This window comes from Numenius arquata, chromosome 3, assembly GCF_964106895.1.
Source record: "Numenius arquata chromosome 3, bNumArq3.hap1.1, whole genome shotgun sequence".
Lineage (NCBI taxonomy): Eukaryota > Metazoa > Chordata > Aves > Charadriiformes > Scolopacidae > Numenius > Numenius arquata.
The window spans coordinates 2,348,786-2,376,614 of NC_133578.1; the positions used below are offsets into that span (position 1 = coordinate 2,348,786).

The 27,829-nt window shown below is 45.2% G+C and overlaps 2 protein-coding genes across 2 annotated transcripts; both read left to right on the top strand.

Annotated features, from left to right (window-relative positions):
• The first annotated feature begins 4,727 nt into the window (after nt 1-4,727).
• NMI (N-myc and STAT interactor) lies at nt 4,728-14,787 on the top strand. The gene is made up of 10 exons (XM_074145605.1): nt 4,728-4,968; nt 5,767-5,817; nt 7,388-7,465; nt 7,756-7,914; nt 8,978-9,085; nt 11,190-11,352; nt 11,837-11,943; nt 12,062-12,254; nt 12,901-13,007; nt 13,838-14,787. Exons 2-10 carry the CDS (start codon nt 5,773-5,775, stop codon nt 14,024-14,026), a joined length of 1,149 nt encoding a protein of 382 aa, XP_074001706.1. The 5' UTR covers nt 4,728-4,968; nt 5,767-5,772; the 3' UTR covers nt 14,027-14,787.
• Nucleotides 14,788-15,778: 991 nt separating this feature from the next.
• RBM43 (RNA binding motif protein 43) lies at nt 15,779-20,488 on the top strand. The gene is made up of 4 exons (XM_074145743.1): nt 15,779-15,826; nt 17,881-18,079; nt 18,576-18,670; nt 18,752-20,488. The coding sequence occupies exons 1-4, from the start codon at nt 15,824-15,826 to the stop codon at nt 19,493-19,495; spliced, it is 1,041 nt and encodes a 346-aa protein (XP_074001844.1). The 5' UTR covers nt 15,779-15,823; the 3' UTR covers nt 19,496-20,488.
• The last annotated feature ends 7,341 nt before the right edge of the window (nt 20,489-27,829 follow it).

Below are 27,829 nucleotides of genomic sequence, written 5' to 3' on the forward strand. Positions count from 1 at the left end.
TAGGTGGGTTGGTTTTTTTCCAATAACCAAGTAGAGATCACTAAGGATGGGAGGTGGTACAGCAATCGTCGCTCCCTTTGGGCAGGCCAGCTGCTGGACAAAGCGCAAAGGATTAGGACATCCAAGAGGGATCAAACACACTTCTCCCACTGCTCTGACCACACGATACTGGTTGCTCTGGAACACAGGGTCTCTGTTCTCCCATAATGCATGAAAACTTCTCAAAGAACACAGGAAGAAAAGCATTGATAAACAGAAATCATGATTGTATCCTTCTTATTAAGGGATGTATTTGTGTGATAATGTGTGGAAAGAATACATCAGCAGGTCCTTAAAGAATAACCTGACATTTTATTTCCAGGCACTAATAACCTACAAAAGCATGCACCACAGAGACATCACTAGCCTCTGTTGGCCAGGTTTTGAAAGAACGCACAAAATAAAGTGGGCAGCCATGGAACATGATTCTGTCACAGTATGAAAGTACCGTACATGCCATCAGAACACCTCAATGGTTGAATGTGTCTTCTAAGAATTTTCAAACTAAAGCATTCAGAACTGCCAACACTCAGATGCGACTAGACCTGTGGAGAACAAGGCCCCTTGGCAACTGGGTTCCTTCAGGATCAGATGGGCACTGAGCAGGGTTTTCATCATGACAGTCATGCTCTAAGCAACCTAAATTCCATTTACTTCCTTCTTTGGATCTGTTCTAACTTTAAAAGAATACTCTCCCTCTGAAGGCAATGCCATGAGGTTCTTAACAATTACTTTCCAGAAGCTGAGTACTGGTCAAACTGTTTTGGTACCAATAAAAGGTAACCTTATGGCTGTAAACCTTCTTCCAGCTTAATCAGATTATTTCCTGCTGTAGACGAGTCCTCATCCTACACTGCCACAAGGGTCATGGTTTCCTTCTGAAGTTTCCTGTTCAGACTTCTAGGCTTATCAAGAGTTTATCAGACTCCTGAAGAACAAGTTTGGTATCAATGCAGAGAACTCCTGAGAGTTTTAAAGCTTCTTGTACTCTTACGCTCTATTTTACTCCTTGATTTTCCTCTTTAGCTATTCTCTTCTAGAGTTATGAAATCAATGCTTTTCCCTTTACTCTGTGGTTAATGTCCTTATATGTGTTTAACACTATAAATTCACAACACTTAGAAATCAATGATCAACTCCAAGTCAACGCCATTTCAGCTAAGAAACTTGGCTCAATTCAGTATCTCCGATAAATTTTCTTCACCAAACAAGCACAAACACACTGTTCTGCTCAAATCCCAAAGCAGGCCATGTAAACACACTGGCGTTGCTGCATTCCCTGGAGTTTAGAGAAACAAGGCACTTTCAGATCAGCAGCGACTTCCCAACATGACCATGGTTACTGGAGATCAGCCTGCCACTCTGACATTTAAATCTGAAATCTGATGTACTTAGGTCATAACATAATCACCTCCTCCTCCCTGGCTACTCCAGCTAAACCTCTCCCTTTTACTCATCTCATTAGTAACCAACTTTGTGTTTATAAAGCAATAGTAAACATAGTTATCCATTGTCAAGGCAGAAAAATAATTAAAAAAATATCTCCAATACAGGATCATAGTTTCATCCACTTATCTCAAAAACCAGATAAACGACATTTGACACTGCCATAATAATTACCTCGTGGGTAAAACTCCCACTGAGTTCAGTGGCACAAGGTGATTGCTGTCCAAGCAGGGTGCAATCCAAGATGCCCTTTGTAGAGCCAACGAAAGCAAGTGTTCTGAAAACCTTGATCTGGCTGCTGTTGTGCAGGCCTCCTTGAGCGCGGAGCCCAACCAACTTCACTGCAACACTTCGCTACCGTACAGCTCCTCCTGCTTTTCCCTGGAAGTAGAAGTCCACATCTGCTCAGTGGCAAAGGCAGCTTCTACTCCTTCTCCGACTATCTAGCATATTTTGAATTTTTGAGGATTAATTGCTTTAACAGCCAGGGCTGATGGACTGCTAACTGAGTACAAGTCTGTTTGCAATTTTCAGGGTAACATTTAAAAGATCAGTTAGTTTTAATGGAAACCTGAAAGCAATTCTATGAATATGCTTTCTTCTCTTCTTGGTCTAGGACACAGACATTGCCCAAATTTCGTTCATGACTGAAATGCATCTATTCTAAGTATCTAAATAGATAGTAAGTCATGAATTCAATCAGCTGTGTCTGGAGGTTGAGACCACAATCATGGAAAAATGACTTAATGGAGAGTTGTTAGTATGGGGTAGTATAGTCCATTTTCTTTCATAATGAAAAAGATGATGAAGAAAATATACCTTAAAAAGAGAAGTAAAACAAAGAGAATACCAATTCCACAAAAACACATGCACATCCAAATGCTTTGGGGTGACCCCCCCAGTGCTGCCTCCAGCTCTGGGGCCACCAACAGCAGAAGGACATGGACCTGTTGGAGCGGGACCAGAGGAGGCCACAGAGATGCTCCAAGGGCTGGAGCCCCTCTGCTGGGAGGACAGGCTGAGAGAGTTGGGGGGGTTCAGCCTGGAGAAGAGAAGGCTCCAGGGAGACCTTCGAGCCCCTTCCAGTCCCTTAGGGGGCTCCAGGAAAGCTGGGGAGGGACTCTGGATGAGGGAGGGGAGCCCTAGGAGGAGGGGGAAGGGTTTGACACTGAAAGAGGGGAGATTGAGGTTAGATGTGGGGAAGAACTTCTTTGCTGTGAGGGTGGTGAGAGCCTGGCCCAGGTTGCCCCGAGAAGCTGTGGCTGCCCCATCCCTGGAGGGGTTCAAGGCCAGGTTGGAGGGGGCTTGGAGCAACCTGGTCTGGTGGGAGGTGTCCCTGCCCAGGGCAGGCGGTTGGAATGAGATGATCTTTAAGGTCCCTTCCCAACCCAAACCATTCTATGATTCTGTAAGTCCAGCCTGTCCTAGCAACATAATCTGCACCACAAAGTGACTCATACCAGCATTCTCAGGATCCATAAGAGACTCTTTCCTTTAGTTATCCACACGAATGAAGAAGGATCATTCAGTTCACAAAGCCTTTTACCCTCCCCTTCAAGGAGGAGCCAGTGCTTTCTCTTCCACAAACTGCTCATCATGGAAATCTAAGCTTGTCTTTCCCAGAAGCTCTTCCCCGAAATCTCTTTAGCAAATGGGTGCCCGCTGGCTAACACAGCGGATGTTTGCAGCCATAAATCACCTCACACCAGTCCACATTTCATGCCTTCTCTGAGCTGACTGGCATGTGTGCTGAAGCTCTCCCCACTTCTTTCCCTGTGCTGGCGTTAGAAGTTGTCATCACAGATCTGGGAACTGATCTGACCAAAGATGGGGCATTTTTGTGAAGGGGAAACTGGAGGTAGCTCTCAGATCAGTGCTCCAATCCAACTCACCAAGCACACACTATGGCCAGCCAAAGGACTTGAAAAAAACTCTTTTTTTCAAGACCTTAAGCACTTACCACAGAATGAAGTTGGCATTGCCTATAGACTGCCCATCAATGACTTTGCTGCCCAATTCTAGGTGTGTCTGCCATGGATGTTTTTTATGAATCTATATACTGAAGGGTTTATAAATAAAAAATGTGCCTTTCAGACAGAGGATGAAGCTCTCTGCTTGATGAGAGGCGGCCACCACCCCCTGCCCTGGGGCCTCACCTCATCCCCCTGACCCAAGATGATGGATTCCCTCAGAGGTGGGAGGCTGCCTCCAGGATGAGGGGCTCCTTCAGAGGTGGAGGGCTCCCTTCAAGATGGGGGCTCTCTCTGAGATGGGGGGCTCCCTCAGAGATGGCAGGCTCCCTCCAGGATGGCAGGCTCCCTCAGAGATGGAGGTTCCCTCCAAGATGGGGGGCTCTCTCTGAGATGGTGGGCTCCCTATGAGATGGGGGGGCTCCCTCCGAGATGGGGGGCTCTCTCTGAGATGGTGGGCTCCCTATGAGATGGGGGGGCTCCCTCTGAGATGGGGGGCTCCCTCTGAGATGGTGATCTCCTTCAGAGGTGGAGGGCTCCCTCCAAGATGAGGGGCTCTGTCCAAGATGAGGGGCCCCCTCCAAGATGGCGGGCTCCCTACAAGATGTGGGGCTCCCTCAGAGATGGCGGGCTGCTGCCATCCCAGGGAACGGGCAGTGTGGCCACCGCCTGACACTTGGTTTTCCAGAGTTTTTTCTATAAATGTTTATTTTGAATGCGGCATCTCCATCAGCAGAGGCTCTTCCTGTCACTGTATGTTTTATCTTTCACCTGGCAAGGAAGGAAGACCTATTCCTTATAATACAAACACGTATTCCCAGAGAGTGTGGTTGAAAACAAACAAGCAAATAAATAAACGCGCTTCAGCAGAATTAGCTTGAGGAGGCCAAGTCTTAGTCACTTCACAGAAAAATCCAGAGGCCAAACGAGAAGCTTCCAGCCAAGTTAAGAGATGGGTGAAAAAGGGGTAAAAGCGAAGGGAGGCAATGGCCGCCCGGATGCCTTCGTGCCCTCCCTGAACCTTCCCCAGCCCACCTGCTTCCCACCTTTCCTGGGATTTCCCCATTTTCCGCAGGACACTACACGTGGGGCCGTTCACCGGGCGTGCCCCAGGGCTCCGCAGCCAGCCCAGGCCCCGTTACCGGGATGGGGGCGGCGGGATGCCCCTCACGGCCGCCCCGGGGGCGAATGGCGGGCGGGAGGCCGCGGGGTGGAGGGGTCCGGCCGGGTTGCCCTCCCCTGGCGGCGGCCGGCGCCACCTTCCTCCACGTCACTTCGAGGAAGAGGAGCCGGCGTCGCCCGCGGGCAACCGGGGCCGGGGCGGGGGTTGTTCTTCAGCCGCTCCTCCGCCAGGGGGAAAGCGAAAGCGAAATCCCCGGTGCCGGCCGGGAGGTGTCTCGGCGGGGGCCGGGGGAGGCTGTAGGGAGTCCGGCTGCCGGCGCTGCGCAGGACCGTGCCGGGGAAGCGCTTGTGGCAGGGCGGCCGCCTGCCTCCGCGGGGACCCACCGCCGCTGTAAGTTGTGTGAGGCCCGGCTCGCCCCCTCAGCCCAGGGTGCCGGGCCTGGTGCGGCCTTCCCCGTGGCGGGAGCGGCCTCCGGGGCTGGGACAGGCCCCCTGGGCTCGCCCAGGCAGGCGGGGGGTTGGCAGCGGCGGTTGGGCTGCGGGAGAGCCGGGGCTTGTGTCCACCAGAGTAGGGGACCCCAGGAGAGGGCTGAGGTGGGCCTCGGCTGGCGGCTGGGGAGAAGCCAAGCAAAGGTGTTTTCCGGCTACAAACTTTCCCAAGTCAGAAGTGGGTACATAAGTGAGTAAATTTTAGTTACTTAACGGAAAGTAAAAGGGATTCCTGCGTTGTTGGCCAAAGAGGGCCTCAACACCGAACCACGTTGTCGGATGCAGTGGGGATGGTGGCGTTGGGTAAGAACTGAGGTCGGGATTTTCCAGGTGGGAGCGTGTGAGGTGTCCGGATGGGTCGGGAGGCTGATGGTCCAGGTCCTGGCAGTTGTCACAGGCACTTAGAGACTCTCGCCCGCCATGCCAAGCCCTTGCCCTTGTCCTTGTCCTTGTCCTGGCATCCACAGTCTTAGGAACCTGCACCCCTCAGCATATGTCCGCGGATGAGTGGCCCACCAGCTTCTCTAAATTCCTGTTTAACTGCCTCCGCTAAGTGTTGTGACAACAGATGCCAGAGTTCACACTATCTGCTGTGCAAAGGAAGTGGTTTTCGTTTGTGTTAAGCGGGTTTAAGGGTTGTATCTGTTAAGCGCAGAGCACAATACACACAATGTTCTAATTTCTTTTCTTGTTCCCTCAGGTTTCAATGGATTTCACAAGTCTCCCGTTACCTTTAAAAGATAATGGTTTTGTAAGTATTTCCTGATGTGCTGCCTGGAAAAAAAAAAAAATCGGTATTTGACAGTAGTGCCTCTGAGTGAAGGTTTGTGCTGGGACAGTGCTGCTGAAACTTCTTGTCTCCCCTTCTTCCATCCTTTCATACTTGGGACATTCCCCATTCCCACCTCCTTCTTCCACTGGGAGAGTCCCATTCCAAAGTGTCTGCATTACAGATCCTGTTGGAATTTTCCTGTCCTACCTCGTCTGTCTCTCCTGAGGTTTCTTGGGGGAATTCCCTTTTTCCTGGTGTCTCCCTGGATCAGTCCTTGCAGTGTGGCAAGTAGTTTGGATGGGACTTTCCCTGGAATTTCTTGTGTTTTCCTTCTTATTTTTTTCTTTCTTTCAGGTTGAAAACTATTGTATTAGATATTTTTTCAGTAAAAAGCAGGCAATCTTTCTTACCAGCTTCCAGCTGCGGCACGTGCATCCTTCTGCTTTCCTGCTCTCAATCCCTTGAGAGGAGGGATTTTATTCCGGTTTTAAGTTATACACAGCTGGGGATTTCCCTGTTGCTCAATAGGTAGTTGAAACTGGACAAAGGAGTGGAAAAAATTATTTTAAATTTTATTGTTTTTAGGAAATACCCAGTATTACCAAGAGAATTGACAAGATTATCTAATTTAGACCTTTGCCATGCCTGAATTTCATGGTTCACGTTCAAGTTTTATGTAATCTTCAGTAAAAGGGAGGGATTGTTGCAGCAGGTCTCTTTGGATATTTTTTTTTCTTTTCTGCAGAATATTGCAGCCATAGAAACCAAACAGAACAGAGAAAATTTTCTCTCTGCTTGGGCTTTACGCAGTTGTAGTTCTCCCGTGCTTGTCTGCCCTGAAGAACTTCAATTCTGAAATGCTTCTTGTATCGCCTTCCTCCTGCCTGGTGTTGCCTTTTCTTGTCCAATCTCCCTGAGTTTGGAAGTATCCTATTTTGAATTTTTTTTCTCACTAGGCCTGTATATTCTTTATACGTTCTCCAAGAGGAACTGCTGAGAAAGCACATAGATAAACATTTGTGGGTTTGAGGGGCTCAGTTCCCTGCGGAAGAACATAGAGACAATTTGCTTTTATTATTTATCAAAATATTAGCCTGTGAATATTTTCAGTTGGGTAGTTAGCAAATAGTGATTACTCACGAGGAGCCATTTTTCTTAGATTTTTGTCCTATCCAGCCATTAAAATAGTTCAGTGGTTTGGCCTAAGTACCTGAATGCATTTTTTAAAAATTATGTGGTATATGCTATCATCTGGCATGCAGATTCTAGGAAGATTTAATTACAAAATACAATCGGTCTCTTGCAATGTTTGACTCACCATGTATTTTGCCTAAATAACTGGAGAAAAACAGCAAATGGGCACAAAGGCAAAATACATTGGACTTTCATTAATGGTCATACATTGAAACTTACACTGGCAAAATGCTTCATCCAGCTGCAGAGGGTTTCTTCCTTTTTTTATTTTGAAGCCCCATTTGAAGTGTTTGGTGGTCTCAGTTTTTGCCTAATGGAGGGGAAAACCTGTGTGTGTCTCCTCTTTTCTCTCCAGAAAATGATAAGCCCTGAGCCTTTTAGCTCATCAGAAGATGAGATGGAAGGACTGAAAGAAGAGCTGAAGAAATGGAAGGCAAGTTCTATAAAGCACATAGAATCGTGGAAACTAGCTGAATTATGCTTGGAGACCTTTAGTCCATCCCTCTGAAATCAATTCAACTCTCCTTCAATTATAACGTGTTTGTCTAACTTGTTCTTTATTCTTCAATGTTGATCTCAGAGGTAACTATACTTGTAAGTCTAAGAAAAATATTGACCCAAAGTGTTAAAAATAAATAAATATAAAGGGCTTACTGAAGGTTTTGTTTGTTCCTGTGGAAGAAAAAAAAAATTAAAAATCTTTTTTTTCTTCTTACTGTCCAGGAAAGAGTTGAAAAAGCTGAAAAAGTAAAAGCTGACCTTCTTCAGTGTAAATCAAGTGCTGATGAAGAGTGCGTTAAAGCAGAGGAGGAGCTGATAAAGCTCAAGGACTTTAAAGAGAAACAGCAAAAGGACATTATTATGTCTAGGGACACCTGTCAGGTATGGAGAAGATTTTCTCATAGCTGTTAGTATTTGGAGAGTTGTAAAGGAGGTGTTGATCAGAGAAAATAAAGAATAATACTTTCAGTTATAATGGCTTTACCGGTTTGCAGACTGAATGAGTAGAATGTTCTACACAGAGTTTTTTAGTGGCAGATTAAGAACCAGTGCAATAATATCTTCTGGCAATGCTGGAAGAGTGAAGGCAAAACTGCAACCTGTTTTGTATAGGAGATGAAGACTGACAAAACCAGTCTTCCTCTGCCAAGAGTCTCCACTAACAGATGAGTCTCAGTTTTGTGTGATGCAGGTAAAACCGAATGGGTTGATTCCACTGCTTTGCCAACTGCCAGCCCATCTTACAAGACATTACAACACCCAAGGGATTTCTTAAGTGACACTGAGCTGGGCAAGAGCCAGAAGGCGGCTATTCTTTCTAGAAATACTTGATTCTAGAAATAATTGGTTAATTACCTCAGTGTGCCATGTGCCGCCGTTGGTACAGGAATAGAGGTTTCCGTAGGCTGTCAAGGAGGTGGTTTCGGTCAAGTTTGGCTTGGCCTGTAAATCACTGTTGAGAAATTATGGCTTCGATATTGCAAGCTGTTAAAATATATTTAATAGGTTAAGTACATTCAGGTTGGCATGAGATTTTCTGAAGGTTGGTTTTGGTTCTTCAATCATAAATGTTTGGATTTTGTAGCCAGAAGAGGTCCTTAACATCATCTGGCTTTTGTTTTATGTTATCTTCAACTGATGGGAACTGGTTTAAATGTCTCGAGTGGTGCAATTTATGCCCTGTGCAATTTCTGGTACACTGGATGTACCTGGAAACACAAATGCCTTGTATCAAAAACCCTCCGACTGTCATTAACTGAAGCTGCTCCTCGGGGGGTGAATTTACCTTGTGGCTAGTTAAAGCTATGCAAAAAAATGGATTGTGCATCGGTGTCACGTAGAATAATTCACAGTTAAAACCATTTCTCATGTCTACAGATTTTGCTGAAATCTATTTTTGTCTTCTGTGTGTTTAATTTTACATTTAATACTTTTTGGGCTGTAGAGAGAACTCCATCTACTAAACCAAGAAAACGCTGAGCTGAAGAGAGAGATTGAAAAGCTCAAAGAAGACTTTGCAGAATGTAGTTCAGCGCTTTCACGGGATGGGCAGGTAGAATTGGAAATACTTTGCAATTTGTCTTTTGGGAGTGCACATTTATATTTTGTCATTTCTAGACCATTGGGGTCAGTTATTCAGCATCTGAACAGAATCACAGAATCACAGAATCTTAGTGGTTGGAAGGGACCTTTGAGATCATCGAGTCCAACCACATTAAAAAAACAAACAAACAAAAAAAACACAACACACAAAAACAAACAAACAAGCAAACAAAAACAAACAAACAAACAAAAAGCACCCACCAACTAAACCCCACACCCACAACCTCACACACAACACCCCACCACAAACCAACAATCCCGGGCACTAGAGCATGCCCTGAAGAGCCACGTCTACACGTTTCTTAAATAACTCCAGGGATGGTGACTCCACCACCTCCCTGGGCAGGCTGTTCCAGTGCTTGACCACTCTTTCAGTAAAGTAATTCTTCCTAATATCTAATCTAAACCTCCCTTGCCGCAGCTTCATACCATTTCCTCTGGTCCTGTTGTTATTCCCTTGGGAGAAGAGGCCACCTCCTGAAATCAGGAACCTCTACTGATTTCAATATAAAATATAGCTTGAAGTTTTAATTTCTTATTTTACCTGGCAAGATAACGTCAAGCGGGCTAAGGATATGGAAACAACTATGTGGGATACTGAAAACATGAGAGGAATGAAGAAAAGCAGAAAATTATTACATGGAAGACACTGGAATAAAAAATACACTATGCGTTAGTAATTTTCAAGCACTCTCATACTTCTTGGGCAAGAAGAAAGGGAATACGTCCATTAAACGGCAATGGTAGCATTTATTTTAGCCTGTATTGAGCTTGACTTGATTATAGTTTTCCTCATGTTACTCCAAATCAGAAGTAACTCAATTTGCAGCCAGATAAGTATTAGTGATACTCAATAGATTTAAACTCCGCGTCCAAAGTGTCTTCTGGTGACACTGTCGCATATTTGGATGTGGTCAGAAATTGGAACTACCCTTGGGGAAATTTCAGCTTTTAAAAACACGTTTTCTTTCTGAATTGGAACAAACCCAAATATTTGGGCGAATTTACAGTAAAATGAAAACAACTGTGATCATTTTTGGTTTATATAGAGATTGAAACTCTATCCAAGTGTCACCTTGTTTAATGTTAACAATATCACAATATTAGCTTTAGCTTTCTAAATTCCATTTCTAAGTTTAGGAGATGTCTCTTACGCGTTTATTGGACTGGGTTATTTATCTAGACTCCTCCAGAAGGAGATTCAGCATGAATTCAGATACCCAGTCTCTGAATTACCATTCGGAAAAATGTCTTTCTTTCCCTTGGCAGGAGAGGGACTGGAAAGAAGGCAGGCTCACAGATAAGCTGGTAGTTTTGAAGATAGGTAGCAGGAATGCTTTCATTACTCTGGTTAGTTTATCTTGACCAAACAGTATTTTTCTTCTACAAAGGGTTTTATTTTGAAATAGTTATGTAAAGGGGGAAAAAGAATTATCTGAAACTCCCTCAAGTTTATCAAAGCAGCCTTTCCTAACCAACATTTTCATGAAGAGTTTTAATCTAACCTAGTTATAAAATAACTATATATATATCACTAGTTATAAAATAACTATATGTATGTATAGAAAGATATTATCTATTTTTACTAAGATGGCAACATACAAGGCTGTTTATTAGCAGACTTCCCATTGCTGTAGAGCAGTGATGCAATTAGGCAAAAATAAATGGCAACACAAATGACTTCTATACTTGCATTTTGCAAATTTTACATGCCCAAAGTATTCTACTTCTGCAGGTGGAACAGTGGACTTCAGTTGAATTTTTGCTGTATAAGGTTAAGTTTGAAGATAATCAAAGAGAAAAAAAAAACCCCACTCACTGACAAAAATCCCAGGAATAGACAAGTAAAACTATTCAGTTTAGTTAGAAGAGTTATACCTGTTTTACCCTCCATGACTTCAATCTGCTTGACTGTTAAACTTTAAAAATACAAGTTATATGTAGTACTTCAAGGAAAGACTACTGTTCATTTTTCTGTTCTGCAACAAATTACAGAAATGTTTCCCCTTCCCTCCCACTCTCCCCCCGCCTCCATCTTGATTCTAAACCATTAGATTAAAAAAAAGGTGGCGGAAACAAAAATGAAGTTCACTCACCTGGAATACGTGAGGGATGATTATCCAGATACGGATACTCACTGCGTTTTTGGTGCAACTACAAAAATCCCATTTGGACTGAAGCAAAACCATGCACTGCTTACTTTCGAAGATGAAGAAGGTATGATGCATATTTGAAGTATAAAATTAATGTCTCTGATGTATTTCATTGCCAAAGGGAAAAGATTTACATAAACATTTGGGGGAAAAAAATCCAACAACAGCCAAAGAAAAAATACCCAGAGAACCTTTCACTATTATCATACCAATCAGTAGAAAAAAAGTTCTTGCAAGCCCTCTGCATGTCTTTGTTGGGTTACCAGATATTTGATATAATGAGAGCATCTTCTGACAGCATAAAGATTCTACTATTCTATACTATTCTAAAGATAATACAGTATTTTACCTGTTACCTATAACTAGTGAGACTTCATGGAAACAGACATGCCTGAAGGCGTGGATAGTGGGATCTGGTTGCCTGACTGTTAGTTATTTCTCCTTTGCTGATGCAAGAGGAAGTTTTGCTTAAGGGACCGGGGAATAGTTTGGGTTTTGTAATGATTAAACAAAGCTTTTCATATCTGAAAACTTGTGATTTTCCTTAGTTGCCCAGAGACTGATAAAAATGGGTAAGCATGCTGTGAACCTGGACAGCAAAATAGCAGATGTGAGTGTGAAGCCTTTTACGCTTGAAATGGGAATCAAATTTGAGGTAATCAACAAACATGAAACTATAAAGATACGAACTTGCAGTACTTAAAAAGCTTTTAAGTTCAAGGGGTTTTGGGTGTTTTCAGTCACAAAGTGCACAAAATTGGTTTTTTTTTTAGCTCCATGTCACTATTTCTGGAACAAAGATCAATGTTTTGGAAGTACCCGAACTATCCATTCCCGAGGACTGGATGAGAGACAAATTAGAGCTGAACTTCTACAAATCCGAGCAGGGCGGCGGCGGCGAAGTAGAAGATGTGAGCTACAACAAACACTCTAGAACAGCCATTATTACATTCCTCAGACCTGGAGGTACAGTATTTAATATTTTGTTAGCTGGATGTACAGGCCATAGTGTCCATTCTGCGTTACATTCCATTCCATAGCACGTTCTGTCTTAACCACTAAATGTAGCAAATTCTTCCCACGGAGAGTGAAGTAGATCAGGAAAAGATGTGGGTTCACCCACACATCTGTAAATAAAGCAGTATTTACTGCTTTTTGATCAATACTCCTTTTTGATCAAACATGACCTGATACATAGCTTGTGAGCTTGATTGCTTTCTTAACTTTGTCAGAAAACCTATTTTTTCTTTGCATTGCAAAAAGAAAATTAGGAAAATGTGTTTGATTTTAGCTCTTGTTTCCTGACAATGAAGTTAGGCATTCAGATTGCCCAACTGTACGAAATTCTGTGAAGATCAGCGGAGCCACATCCATTTAGAGCAGCTGCTTTAGATTTATTTCAGAAGCTTTTGTGGGTATTTAATGATTTTGCTTTTTTTGGGGAATGCCAGATCAACTTTTTTCAAAAGGCTTATGAAGAATCTACAAGTGTGTTACCATATTTTAGTTTCTAAGTACATGTAAGAAAGATGAGTCTGCTCTTTGATATGCTTACAAAATGCGTTTTAGATTATATTACTCTTACTCCTCTTTCTCTTGTTCCCCATTGCAGCAGCCAATGGCTTTGTGAGCTGTACTAAATACCCTTTCTTTGTACATGGAAGGTGCTATAGGCTTCCTGTGTTCCCGAACACCGACGTACACTTGGAAAAGTTTCAGGTAAAAGAATCTAGTCCAGGCTAACTCCTGAATAGAACAGATACATGGGAAATAGGAGATACAGGCAGAATTTTCAGTTTGCACTTTGTGAAACTTAATAGCAAGTGTGAGTTTGCAATATGCTGCTCTGCTGATAATGTATGTTTTGCAGTGTGAAAGCTGTAATTTATTTTTAAAGGGTGCGCACGGCTTTCCTTGATCAAATTATATCCTTACTTGCCATAACGTCTGTGCTAGACAGGAGGCAGATACTGAATTGTTTGTGAAGTAGGTTAGTAGCAGACACAACAATGTTTTTCGCAGTCACAAAGCACTGTCATGTTCGTCCCTAACGAGAGGCCTTGTTGATAGTCTCAGCAGAGCCCCTTCTTCTTCTATGAAACATTTGCTCATTCATTTTTTTCAATTCATTCATTCAACCCAAATAATGACTTCTTTTCCTGTAGCGCGAGGCTGCTTGCTCATCATATTTGTACTGAAGTTGTCTTTTACTTTGTATGAATAGCTTGTAATCAAGTCAGTATTGTGTATATAATCAGGCCTTTATAATTAAAGCATTGACTAGAGTGTGTGTGCGTTTATGAGATAGAACAGCATTCTTTGCAGGTGCGTATCATGTCTTGGCATGGGGTTTTATGGAGTGATGCTGTCTGGAGTCATAAATCCCCAAATCCGGGGTGTGGGTGCATTCAGGAGCACAGGACACACCAGTTCAGGTGTCTTAAAATGTCATCAAAGATTTTAGCCATGATCAAGGATATTTTTATTTCCTTTAGCTGTACATACAACAGCCGATGTGTAACACAAGTTCGTTTTTCTTTTCTCTGTAGCTCTATTGCGGGGTTTCTAAGAAGACCATCCTGTTGAAAGGAATTCAAGAGACAGAAGATGATGAGGAAAGTGTACAGGACATGATTGAAATTCATTTTCAAAAGCCTAGTAATCACGGCGGGGAAATAGAGAATATCAAATATGTGTCGAAAGGAGTAACATGGGTTTGTTTTGAGGAGGATATTTAGCGTGCCAAAGAGGAAACTGTTAGGTTGAACTCATGAAGTTCCAAGTTTGAATGCTGCATCAGAGCCGTGGAAAGTTATGTACATTGTACTTTAATATTCTGAAATTTATACTTGAAAAAGAGGAGCCACCTGTCTTTCTAACAGCACAGATTTTGCATAGAAATTCAGTAAAACTCACTGCTCGGTGTGCCAGAGGTTCCGGATTAAAGTCACAGAAAAAAGCCTTTACCTCCACTTGAAACTTAACCTAAGATTCCTTTCTGTAAATTTGCAGATTTTCTATCTTGCTGATTTTAGATAGGTCACATACTCCCAAATGGGATAAATCTATTCTTTCTTACATTTTGGTTACAAAAGCCATATGTGAGCCGATAAATTAATAGCCTGGTTTATTGTTTGGTTTTCATATTTGTTTCTACAGTTACATTTTTTCATTGTTTTTGTTCATGATTTTGCTTACTTTAAAATATTAAAATATTAAAGTTAAGAATGGAGATGATTCTTTACCTAAAACTGATTGTTTTGGAACAATGCTAGAGAAGCAGTCTGATGGGGTTTGCTGCGTGTGACCTGCCGGGCTGCTGGCTCTGGGAAGGTATGGAGAGAGGGGTTAGTTGGAAAAAAGCCATATAGAGTTTAGGAGAAACTAATTTTTCAGCGTGTAAAGTCCCCCTTTTATTTCCAGTTCATCCTTGCAGTTGTCATTCTAAAAGATCTTTGAAATAAAATGGAAGTGCAAAGTCGGAGGTGGATTATTTTCCAAGGAGGAATGTTTTTCCTTTTCTGCTGTTGTCCTTTTTATTTGCAACCCTTGGGGGCTGAAATGGTTTGACAACAATGGTCTTAACTTCAAAGCAACACGGGTCTAACACTGAAAATAACTTATTTTCGTAGTATTTGACATCTTAATATGCAGGAAACAGACAATGCACCAAGCTAGTGGACAAAAAGCACTATGGATATACTTCAGGTATATCTATTATTCTTCTAGTAGTTATTATTATTCTAGAGAAGCTGTTAGTAGGCAATAGATAGGGTAGAATATGTGGAAGGAAAAGGCTGCCAGCACCACAGCTGATGGTGAATTTACTGCTGGGTGCAATACGCGTGACCGCAGCACCTCTTACTGTTTAAAGCATGCAAAGGCAGGGATTGATTACCTGACAATTATGAAATAATTAAAAAAACAGTAGTACGACTGCAGTATTTATGGAGATTGCGTATTTTTGCATGTGACAGTCTGAAAATGTTGATGAGATCAGATGCCTTAAAAATAAAAGGGGGAGCTGATGAAGCTAAAAAATGCCGTGAATTTTAACTGTACCGGTTTTAATGATGAGAAACGAGGATACAGATTTTAGGTGATGTTTCTATAAATGGCAATATCCCTTCTTCTACCTGCTGGAGTGAAGTTAGTTTGACTGGAAGTTTGAAGGAGGTGTATGAACTTTTTCCCGGCCCGCACTGCCTTCAAGTACTTCACGTCTCCATCGATGCCGCTCCCACCCTGAGCCAAACCTCCACGCCGACTCGGTCCCACAGCTCGTCTGCATTTTCACTAATTGTGAAAATCGGGATTATTCTGGAGCTTCCTCACGGCGGGGCCGACGGGAGGCGAACGAGGGAAGGCCGCCCCCCTCCCGCCGCCAGGCTCCCGCAGGGCCCGGGCCGCCATTTCCTTTCGCTTTCCCCGCCGGGCCGGGGCCGAGCCAGCCCTCCAGCTCCTCCCCGCGGGGGGAGGTGACCGCCCGTCGCCCCGGACGCCGGCGGAAGCCTCACCGGAGCGGATCGGCGGCCATGGCAAGTGCTTTGCGGCCTCTGGGGCCGGGGCCGGGGCCGGGGCCGGGGAGCGGCGGGGCCGTGAGGGGAGGGCGGCGGCGGGAGGCGGCGGCCGCTCTGAGGGGAAGGGCCGGTTCCCACCGGGAGGTTTCGGGGTGCTGAGGGCGGGGGAGAGCCCGGTGCTTCCCGCCGGCCTTCTCCCGCCTCCGGAGCCTCCTCACAGCGGGGTGGAAGGAACGACCTTCTCCGGCACCGGTGGTGAAAAGGCTCGGGGGGTTAAAAGTAGCGGCGCCATGAAGGAAAGGAGCGAGTGGAGTCCGCCCCTCGCCTGAAGAAACACAGGGTGCTCGGCCATGGCCTGCTGCCCTGGGCCTCCTGTCAGGGGTAGCAACGGCTCCGATTTCCCTCTCACTAGCGTTAATACTTCATTTTTTTTAATATCAGTGAGAACCGATGAGATCTGTGGGTAAGTCTTCACATCTGGGCTCTTGGCGGCCTCGATCCATGTGGCAGATTTGCCAAGAAAGGGCAAATGGTTGCCAGGGCACGGCGTCCCGGTGCTCCTCTCCCCGACCGTGTCCCCGCAGCGCCACATTCCACTCTGTCAGCCAACACAGACGTGTCTCAGAAGTGATTCACCACAAACGAACTGTATCTTCATAGGGTTTTTTTTTTTTTTTTTTTTTTCCCTAACCCCAATAGCAGGCATGAGCGTTGTTCCAAAATGCCAGCTGGCAAGGTGCGAGATGCTGTCTGGCAGCAGAGTGCTCCCGCTCCCGCAGGGGCTGCGCCGAGCCTGAGAAAATCCTCCATAAAGCGCCCTCAGCCTTGGGAGCACCCTGTTTATATTCTCTTCGTGTTGTCTCATTAGTGCGGAAACTTGCTTTCGCATGAACGTTACCACCAACATAATTGCCTAATATAGTTAAAGCTCCCGGCTCTTTAAATTCCATGGGTAATAAAAAAAAAAAAAAAAAGGGCTCATGCCTTTACGAATTAAAAGCTTGCGTGGTTGCGCAGTCGAATTGAATGTCTCCTCGTTCCCTGCAGAAACACTGCAGTCAAGGCTTTGGACACACGTTGACTTCTGCAGGCTTTGTAACTGCTCTGCTGGCTCTAATGTTTTATGCAGCCCAGGTCCAGAAGAAACTTTGTAAGAGAAGTCTGAAGAATGTAGATGGAATGACTGACCTCGAGTACAGCCGCTGTGAAGTTACTGACAGTTTGTTCCCGTGAACGCTGCCACGCAGACATTCTAAATTATTTTCTTTCCTCCAAAAAGTCAATGAACTGTTACAAAATTTACTCAGTGTTCCACCATTTACAGTCATTTTGCTGTGATATTCCCAGTGAAATGTTACTGTTTATGTCTGTGTAATAAGAATGGAAAGAAAATATGCTTTTCTTAACAAGACATGGATGCAAAGCCTATTTAGGATGGATTTCATGTTTGCAGCGTTGGGAGGTTTGGCTCTGATGAAAATCATGTGTGTAGTTAGTTGTTACACGCACTGCGAGTCTCAAATGACTGGGATTATGTTCTTCCAATTTAACAAGGTTATCCATTCAGTAAGTGGAGAGAGATGAGTCAGAGCACAACCCCAGATCCCGGCTCTCATCGATTTAACAAGTAAGGACAGTCTGAATCCGACCCTTCCACTCTGAAAAGATGTTCCTTACTGAACAGTACATGCAATTACAATTTTTCATTCCCTTCAAATTTTGAATATTAAAAGTGGAGGAAGCAACCTTATTGGGGTGACACTGGACCTTTCATTTGAGAAGCTGTTAAGTTTAGATGTAATTTTTACTGCTTTAAGAAAAGATACGGAGAGGCTGTAAATTACACTGAGGAGCCAGGCCATTTTTTACTGCAGGGTAATGGAAAGGTGCCTGAGGGAGCCTGGCATTTGCGGAAATCTGATTCAGCAGCTTCTTAATTACCTACTCAAATGTGCGTATTGTCTGTGCAAAGGGAAGGGGAGTCACTTCAGCGATCGGGGTGAATCAGGGTAACTCTACGGGAGCTCCCCGGTACTCCCTGCGTTTACAGTGTGCTGTGTCTCTCTGTGCAGGCTACAGGACAAGCTGCTAAAGCAGCAAGGACAGTTGTCATCGCCGGTGTTCCAGATGGCCTTCTGCATGATGATGTCATGATTGACATACTGATGATTCACTTCCAAATGTCGAAGAATAACGGGGGAGATGTGGAAGAAGTAATATATCCGACGATGCAAAAAGGAGTTGCATATGTAACTTTTGAAGATCAAGAAGGTATGAAATGTAGTCTTCCCCCGGAGTATTAGCCCTAGAATGTTAACCCTAAACCAATTATTTTAAATTGCTTACTGATAATAGGATTCTATAGAACTGGGAGACTAACACCTCTCTTTTAGTCAGTCAAAGTTTAGGTTTTTATTTCTGTTCAGTGAAGACATAACTCTGAACAGGCTTTGTGCAAAGCATTTGTTATGTTTGTTTTTAGGAATAAATTTAGATCGTGCATAACAGATATGATTTTTGTAGCCAGGCCTTTGAGAATAAATCTCTGCCAATTAATGTTCTAAGAAGAGACAGGCTTCTGTCTCTCTCTCAACAATTTTGACTAATACATAAAGTATTAGGCAAGAGTATTGAACTGCCTGCTTGTACGTATGGGAAATTGTTAGGGAAAACATCAAGAGAAAACCACCGGTGAAGTGTTCTGCTGTCAGACTGGCAATGGCGCATTGTCTTACTGTGCAACAAGTGAATCTGGCTTTCTCTTTAGTTATAGACCGAGTTCTAAAGAAGGATGAACATCGACTAGAAGACAAGAGGTTTTCCAGATACTATCCGCTGACAGTAACCCCTTACTGTGAACACGTAAGCACGTTCATAATTTATCTGGTTGTACTTCCATTGCTATGTTAACCATTACTTAACTTCTCTAATTCCAAATTCTAGGTCTTCAGCTCTGTCACATCTGTCCTCAACATGTCTGTTTTCAAAGATCAGTTTGTTTTAGAAGATCTGATAGAAGAACTTAAGAAGAAGAGCGCAGCTTTGAGCTTTGGTCCTTTGCAATCCAACGGCCATGTTTCTGTTCAAGGGTCATTTCCAGCAATCAAATTGCTAAGAGACTTTCTCTTACTAAAAGCAAAATCCCTTTCAGAGAAGGACAAAGGAGAAGAAAGTAAGTCCCATCAGAGACCAAGGAGGAGGTTGCAGCAACACAGACTTCCCACGGAGACGAGTCATTTTGTACGTGGTGCAGAAGGGGAAAAACAAGTGGTTGTTCTTGACACAGATATATATCACTACATGAAGTACTTTTATCCCAGGACATTCCTAGGGAGTGGTGATGTGGTGATTTCGGACATTACCGATGGTGGTATAACTACGGTATATATTGAGAGTGCTGGAAGTAGGTCTAACGCCGAACGGGTGTTAAGAGTCAAAGAGAAAATTGAAAATCGGTCTTTAAAACTCCATAATGCTTTACGTAAAGAAAGGATCTACTTTGAGGGGCAAACTGCAGATAAAAAGCGGAGGTATAAACGGGTGTGTGAAAGTCTAAAACCCCACCACCCTCATGTTTTGGTGATTCCTTACAACACTCACATTGATGTTATAGGAAATTCTTCTGAGATTTTTGAATTTATAAAGGCACTGAGCAATAAGCTTCAGAGCCCGCTTCAGACCAGGTAGGAAGTTAGTCTTCATGCTTTTTGCACGTTGTGCTTCTCATACAGATGGTTTTGGTGCAACCTGTGCACCTCCGTGTCCCTGCAGATCTGTCACGTTCCTCCTGCTCGTGGGCTAGGAGGTCTGCACGTGAGGGTGAACAAACTCATTCCCCCAAAGTTCCAAATTAAGTTCAGAACAGGAAACAAATTATTTGTGTATCTCTCGTAAGCTTAGAGACCAAAGGTGTTAGGCCTCCTCTGGCCAGATATAGCCACCTTTTTGCTTTTGTTAGCTGCGTTCTGGGCACACACACGCTCATTCCGTCTTGCTGTCAGGGAGCATATGATGAGAAAAGAGGAATTTTTTTTTAAGAAGTCAGACTGACAAAGCTGGGTGAGCCAACCTGATAAAAAATACTGCGTTGAAGTTGAGTTGTGTTTCTTTGTGCCAGGACATGACCGCTGAAAACAGGACTGGTGGCCTTTTTCTGTTGCCTTTATGTACAGAAGGAAGTTCTTGTCATTTGGATGCACGAAGAAGGTAGAGATTTGACACTTGAGGGGGGGCAGAACGCTTTATTACATTTACAGGTTTGTCGTGTCCTGAGAAGGACCTTAGAAGATGGCATTGGAAGTTGTTGCCAGTAGAAAACAAATTTGTATTCACAGGAGCAATAACGGGGGTTTTCCCAGATGTAAGGGCATTTGCAGCATCCTTTGACAGCACGTTATTTAGACATGAAAGTGTATCCAAAGTTTTGAGGGGAAAATCTTGGGTCGTTTAGACTTTTGAATCAGATCCTGTTTATGTAAATCTGTTTATAGATCCATTACAAGGGTCCAAATGGCCATTCTAACTTAGGCTTTTTTTAAAAGCAATTTAGAAAATAACCTATTTTATGATATGGCGTGTTCAGAATATTTTGTCAAAACATACACAGCAGCGGCTCTTTTGTCTTACGTGTGGGAAAAGTTTTATTTTTTTTTTATGCCATTAAAGAAATTAGTTCTACAGAATATTGTGTCCGTGTTCTTTTGGTTGGAAGCCCAAACTTAAAGCCTGAGGAAATGCTTTAGGCGTTTTCCCTTCATGACTGATTATCCGTTGCAATTACGCCAGTGAAAGATAAAGTTGTTAAACTAGTGCCAGTGCTCTGTATTAAAATACACTGTCAAAGTGGGAAGATGATGGGCTTAAGGGGAGTAGTATCTAAAGACTTAATCTTTTCCAAGTCCCTCTGCAGCCCGTAGGTTCACGGAGGGGGTCGGAGATGGGGCTGGAGATGGGTACCCCGACTCGGGCCCTGGAAGAGCCCTTCTCCTGCTCCCCTCCAGCGCTGGGCACTTTTGGGTCCTCCCCGTGGGGCTTAAGCAAAGACGGGAAGTCTTTCAACTTTGTAAAAGAGAAAATCCTCTACAAAGGATAGTCCTTTAATTAAATTAGTGCTCTTCACTAGTGTCCGGATTGGTCTTCCCTTCTCTTCCCTGATGAGCAGTTTTTTTCTGATTCGGACCATTAGTATTTCCTATTCAATCAATGTTTAGGGCTAGGCTGGTAAACTGGTGGCACTGGTGTCAGTTTGAATCCTTACTGGTTGAGCATCGCTTTGCCATCTGCTGTCTCCGGTCTTGTGCTAAGAATGTCATTTCTTTAGAGAAAAAAAAAAAAAAAAAGAGCTTTGCCTTGGTTGTTCTGTATTTATGGAACGCCTGGTAAATAGGGATCTGGATCCAGGATAGATGAGTAAATAGTAGCTATTGTTAAAGCTCCAGGCTTTCTAGGGGTGGTTTTTCACGTCGGATTTGCAGCAGCCTTGGCCAGGAACAGGCCACCTCTGTCCCCTCTGATGGTTCCTTGTGGCTGTGCAAGGGCAGGGTCTTTCCTAGTGACAGCAGAGAGGCTGTGGCATCTACGGCCTGTGACTGACTTAGGATTTAACCCCACGGAGGAACCTGCAGCAGGAAAAAAAAAAGCCCTGATCCACCAGGGTAAACCGGTATTTGCTGTAAAACATAAACAGCATTTTAGGGGGATAACATCACAAGCGAAACAAGTATTTTTTCCTTCCTTCCTTCACGAGGCAGATACGGTGGAAAACAATAGATGTTTAGCAGAAATAGACAGTCCGATTTTGTCATTACCATGAATACTTAAACAAATCGCTCTTCGGTCTGGTAAGAGACTTGCCAGCTCTCGTTCTCACAGTTATTTTTATGGCAGGCAAAGCACTGCTGTGTCTATTAAACTCCACTTGACAAAGGCACTTAGTATTTGTGTATATTGGAAAATATCCGGGAAGCCGTATCGAGTTGTTATCCCGAAGATCTAAACCAGTTGCTGCTGACTCAGTACTCTCAGCGCCAGGTTTTGCACTTTCAATTTGGACGGAGAATTTGCTCGTGGGACCTCAACAAAATATTTGTCCTTATTGCTGTGCCGACGCTTGCTGCCCTTCGCCAGAAGGGAACGCAGAACAGGTCACATTGTGAAAATACAAAGCCGAGTTTTGACTTCAGGCACGACTTCTACTAACAAAACTAGTAGGAAAAAAAGTACTGTGTCCAGTTCTGGGCTCCCCAGTTCAAGAAGAACAGGGAACCGCTGGAGAGGGTACAGCAGAGGACTACAATGATGATGAGGGGCCTGGAGCATCTCTCTGCTGAGGAAAGGCTGAGGGACTTGGGGCTTTTTTGTCTGGAGAAGAGAAGGCTGAGGGGGGATCTGATCAACGCCTATAAATACTTCAAGGGTGGGTGTCAGGAGGATGGGGCCAGGCTTTTTTCAGTGGTGCCCAGGGACAGCACAAGAGGAAACGGGCACAAACTTGACCATAAGAAGTTCCATCTAAACATGAGGAAGAACTTCTTTCCTGTGAAGGTGGCAGAGCCCTGGAAGAGGCTGCCCAGAGAGGTGGTGGAGTTTCTGTCTCTGGAGACATTCCAAACCCACCTGTACACGTTCCTGTGCAACCTGCTCTGGGTGGACCTGCTTTGGCAGGGGGTTGGAGTAGATGATCTCCAGAGGTCCCTTCCAACCCCATAGCATCCTGTGATTCTGTCTAATTGTTGCCATCCAAACTGTCTCTGCCGCTTTCGAATTGCATTGAAACTTTCTCTGTTAAAGAAAAGGACCTGTCAGGCCTCCTGAAAGATTGCAAGAGTGACATTTTCTTCCTACTTTTGGAGCCGTGTCTCTTATTTGTTTAAAAGAAACCCAACAAAACGATGCATGGGAAAAATAAACAGCATTACTAGCAAATAACAAGTTCTTCACCACATTTTTTAGGCTTATGTCTTCATCCGGTCACACTGGAGACCAGGACCCACGGCGGAGAGGAGATGAATTTTGCAGTCTGTGTATCCGGAGGAGCCCGGGCTCTCACTTGGCTCCGCTTCGGCTCTCGGGAGGCTCCCGTAAACAAACACACGCACACACGTTCCTGTTTTGTTGCACATCTTGTGCAAGAGAAAAACAGCTGGAGAGCAGGGCCAAGGAAACGCTGGGGAAATTCCTCCTCCCTTGCAGGAGGTTTCTACGGTGGCTCCTTCCCTCGAGTTCAGCGCGGCTGGTGGGTGTCTATGGGATACCTGGCTCCTCTCCAGTTATTTAATTCCAAATAACTCACTTTTTGTGCCTTGGGCCTCTACCCTTCGATCTGCTGCAGTTACCAATGTCAGGACCTTTTCCATCCCTCTCTTTTAAAATAAGAGCACGGTGAAATCACATGTAGATACTTTGCCGTTCTTACCTAGCGTTAGAAGGTGGGAGTCTTCCTTGATTCGTGCAGCAGGCTGCCTCGAGGTAACCAGCCAACTTGGCTAAGAGAAAAAGAATAATTCATGATTCATTTTAATTTTTTTTTATTTTTTTTTTTTTAAAATAAAAACCCCAACAGAACAAAACAGAAGACCTGAGTCAAAACTGCACAATTCAGAATTGACAGAACTTGGTCTGGTTGTACTTACTTTTTCCTTAGCTGTAAAGCTGCAGAACATCTGCTGGAAAACAGGTGCCTTTTTCTCCTTGGCCAAACGCAGCTTTCCTTCCTTTGTCCCCCCACGCCCCTTAAGGACCTTTGAAGAAATTTCCTAAAAGTTACTCAGTTAAGAAGAAATACTACCTTTAACTGCAGCATTGCACTAAAGCCATTTTTCAGGTGGGTTTCCCGCCTCGTTACTGCTATCACCTTTGTGAGAGGAGCAATATAGATCAGGACCCCCTACACGGAGTGCTTTACCCCCCCCCCCCAAAAAAACCCAAAACTGTATAAAATATGGGAAAATCAAAGTTCTGTTATCTTTTTGCAGGTGAAATCGTGACATACTCCTGAAATCCCCGAGTCGGCGGAGGAGGGAACACATGGCACGCTGAGCGCGGTGCGTGCAGATGGCAGCGCTGTCGCTTGGACCCAATCGCGCAGAAGACGGGTGGATTTTCTCCAAGGTGGAAGCCATGGCTGACAGTCACAACTCATCCCCCGTCAAGCTACAAGCAGCAGGCGGCGCGTAGTGCATATGGAGCTGTGCTCCAGGAACAGCTTGATATTTCCTGGCAAGCTCAAGGGTTCCAGAACATGGAGATGGTCCATATCGGGTCAGGTCTTGACTAACGGCTACTGATGTCCAGCCTGAGAAGTAGATCACATGAGAAGATGAGCAGGGGCCACCTTCCCCAGAGGGTTCCACCAGCTGGGCCTTGTCCCATCTGACTTAGAGCTACGAAGATGATCACGGAACTGGAGCATCTCTCTGCTGAGGAAAGGCTGAGAGCCCTGGGGCTGTTCAGCTGGAGAAGAGCAGACTGAGAGGGGATCTCATCGATGCTGAGCAAGAGCTAAAGGGCGGGGGGCAAGAGGATGGGGCCAGACTCTTCTCAGTGGTGCCCGGGGACAGGACAAGGGGCAACGGGCACAAACTGGAACATGGGAAATTCTGTCTGAACACGAGGAAAAACTTTCCTGTGAGGGTGGCAGAGCCCTGGAACAGGCTACCCAGAGAGGTGGTGGGGTCTCCTCTGGAGACATTCCAAACCCACCTGGACACGTTCCTGTCCAACTTCTCTGGGTGGACCTGCTTTGGCAGGGGTTTGAACTAGATGATCTCCAGAGGTCCCTTCCAACCCCTGCAATTCTGTGATTCTGTGACTTCTCCTGCCATAAACACGGGCAGCACAAGAGGGAGCCAGATGCTTTGGAGCTGAAATCCCAAAGTCTCCGCTGGGGACCTGCCCAACGGCACCCACAGAAGGAGGAGATGCCAGAAGCAGGTCCTGCTCTGTCCGTGAGCTGCTGGAAGCGGAGCTCAGGTCACGTTTGCCTGGAGCAGATGTTGGGAGCAGTCCCTTCCAGTCTTTCACCGCTCAGGAGGTGCTCTTACATCACCTCCTCTCAAGGTTATATAAAAAAGGTTAAGGAAATCGAGCACTTCACTGATTTCACACTGAAATTGTAGATCAATTCGATGACCAGAAGCTCAAGCGCTGCTGTGGTTAATCCCTTGTTGAACATCGTTACCTCAGCCCACGGAGCCCTGAACCAGGCGAGCACAACATGATACCATGAAGGGCAAGGACACCTTGGTGAGCACGTGAGCTGTAGGGGGTCACCACCCCGTTACCGCTCCACTGAGGCAGAAGGGAGTGACCAGAAGGGAGAACAGGCGAAAACCAGTAGTTCTGTTCCCTGGGGGTGATGTTCCCCACTGACCCCCATCCCTTGGAGGTGAGGACCTGCTGTGGAAAGCCGTGCTTGGATCCCAGTTTATCTGCACTGCTCCAGGGCTCCTGGTCTCCTCCAGATCCTACCAAGTACAAGGGCTCTGGGAGGAGAGACACCACCAGCTCCAGGCCACCGCTGCATTGAGGAATTTAACCCTTCCTGCACGTGAGAATCACCCATCCCATCTCCTCTTGGCGTGGCTGGTGCTGAAGTCAGTGGGCAGTGCTGGTACGTATCCATGGGTTTGACTTTCAGTCCAGACATGCTTTAAAAAAAAAGAAAACACCACCAAAAAAACCCCTCAAAACGTCATTTTGGCATGGATTCTGACAAGTCTCTCCTAGTATTATAATAAAAGCAACATCTCTCCTTGGTGTTGCAAGTAGACGCGTCCTGCCTGGCCTGCGCACGGAGACTTAGAATCATAGAATCATCCAGGTTGGAAGAGACCCTTGGAATCATCAAGTCCAACCATCTACCCTACACTACAAAGTTCTTCCCTATATCATATCCCCCAACACCACATCTAAACGTCTCTTAAACACATCCAGGGATGGTGAATCAACCCCCTCCCTGGGCAGCCTGTTCCAATGCCCGACCACTCTTCCTGTGAAAAATTCTTTCCTAATGTTCAGTCTAAACCTACCCTGCTGGAGCTTGAAGCCATTCCCTCTCGTTCTGTCATTAATTACCTGTGCGAAGAGACCAGCACCAACCTCTCTACAGTGTCCTTTCAAGTAGTTGTAGAGAGTGATGAGGTCTCTCCTCAGCCTCCTCTTCCTCATACTAAACAGTCCCAGCTCCTTCAACCGCTCTTCATAGGATTTGTTTTCCAGGCCCTTCACCAGCTTCGTTGCCCTCCTCTGCACTCGCTCCAGCACCTTGATATCTCTCTTGGATTGACGTGCCCAAAACTGGACACAATACTCCAGGTGTGGCCTCACCAGTGCCGAGTACAGGGGCACAATCACCTCCCTACTTCTGCTGGTCACGCTATTTCTAATACAAGCCAGGATGCCGTTGGCTTTCTTGGCCACCTGGGCACACTGCTGGCTCATATTCAGCCGCTTGGCAATTAGAACCCCCAGGTCTCTTTCTTCCAGGCAGCTTTCCAGCCACACTTCCCCAAGCCTGTAGCGCTGCTTGGGGTTGTTGTGGCCCAAGTGCAGAACCTGGCACTTGCCCTCGTTGAAACTCATGCCATTGATGTTGGCCCAATGATCCAATCTATCTAGGTCTCTCTGTAGAGCTTCCCTATCCTCCTGGGAATCAACACTCCTGCTTAGCTTGGTGTCATCTGCGAACTTGCTGATGATACACCCTATGTCCTTGAGACTTAATTCCCAGAAACTCACCGTTTTTTACCATCATCTAAGTGCTTCTGTTTATTAGCAGATACAGCCAGTTCTTAACAACTGGAAAACATTAATGCACACAGTAAACACCACCGAGAGTGCTTTTCGCCCCCCCCCCCCCCCCAAGTTACACGAACGCTTCCCCCCCACCGTGAGTTAAGGGATTTGGTGTTTCTCTCAGGCATACTTGACGTTTTCCAAACTTTCTGAATAACACATTGAGAGACTTCAAGCATCTGCGCTGCCAAACCAAACGAGGGAAGAAACGGTTCTGCAGGCTCATTAATGCCTCTGCACTGACAGGCCTGGAGGGGCTGCGATTTTATTTACATAGGGTAGAGACAGGCCTTGGGGGTAGCGCGGTGTGGTTTCCATAAAGGAAAGATGTTCCTTCAGGGGTGGGGTCTCATTTAGATGCAAAAGGGAGAGGAAATGGGGGCGCAGTCTTACAGAGGCATGGGCTTAACCTGGGCTTTCAAAAACACACTTAAAAACGCGGTCCTAAACGCTGTTCTTGGTGGCAGCTGGAGTGTTTTTCCCACACGTGGAGCTGTTAAGAGTTCAGCTGCATCAGCTGTCCCACCGCTCGCAGAGTCCCCCCCCCCCCCCGAGAGCAAACAAGGGCAAATTAGCTACAGAGGAAAGGAACAGAGAACTTGAAGATGGAATGACTAAGAAAATCCACAAAATAACAGTATTTACGAAACTACATTTACCAACCCTCTCCCCAAACTCTCCTGAAGTCAAACCCAAAATAACTGTATTTATCTAGTTGTTGGCTCGATGCTATTTGCAGAACTGTCCCTCTGCCCCCCACCATCGCTGCTCCTCAATGCGCCCAACCAACGTGCTCCGAGGTTGTCCCCCAACCCATCACAGCCTGCCCACGCCACCCACCTCCCCCTGGTCCCTCTCCACAGCCAATGAGGTCCGGTCTTCACCACTCCAGAGTCATCCTCCCCAGCCTGCGAGAGAGCTGATGATTAATTGGAACCAGCTGCTTGGCTCCCTCACCGCCTTCCCACACCACTTTGAGTTCCCGTTAAAAGACACACGCTGCCCCAGAGCTCTCCTTGGCTTTCTGGAGCCGCACAACAGCCATGGTGCAGAAACAAGGCCAGTTTTCACACCACCCCCTCCTCCGTGGGGGCTGTAGATGTTTGGGTACCAGACACTCACAGCGGTGAACTCAGTGTGCAATGTCATCAGCCGCAGAAGGCATTTAAAGTCTTGCTGATTTGGGGCTTGTGTTACATTTTTAGCTTTTTGTGTTATGTTCTCAGG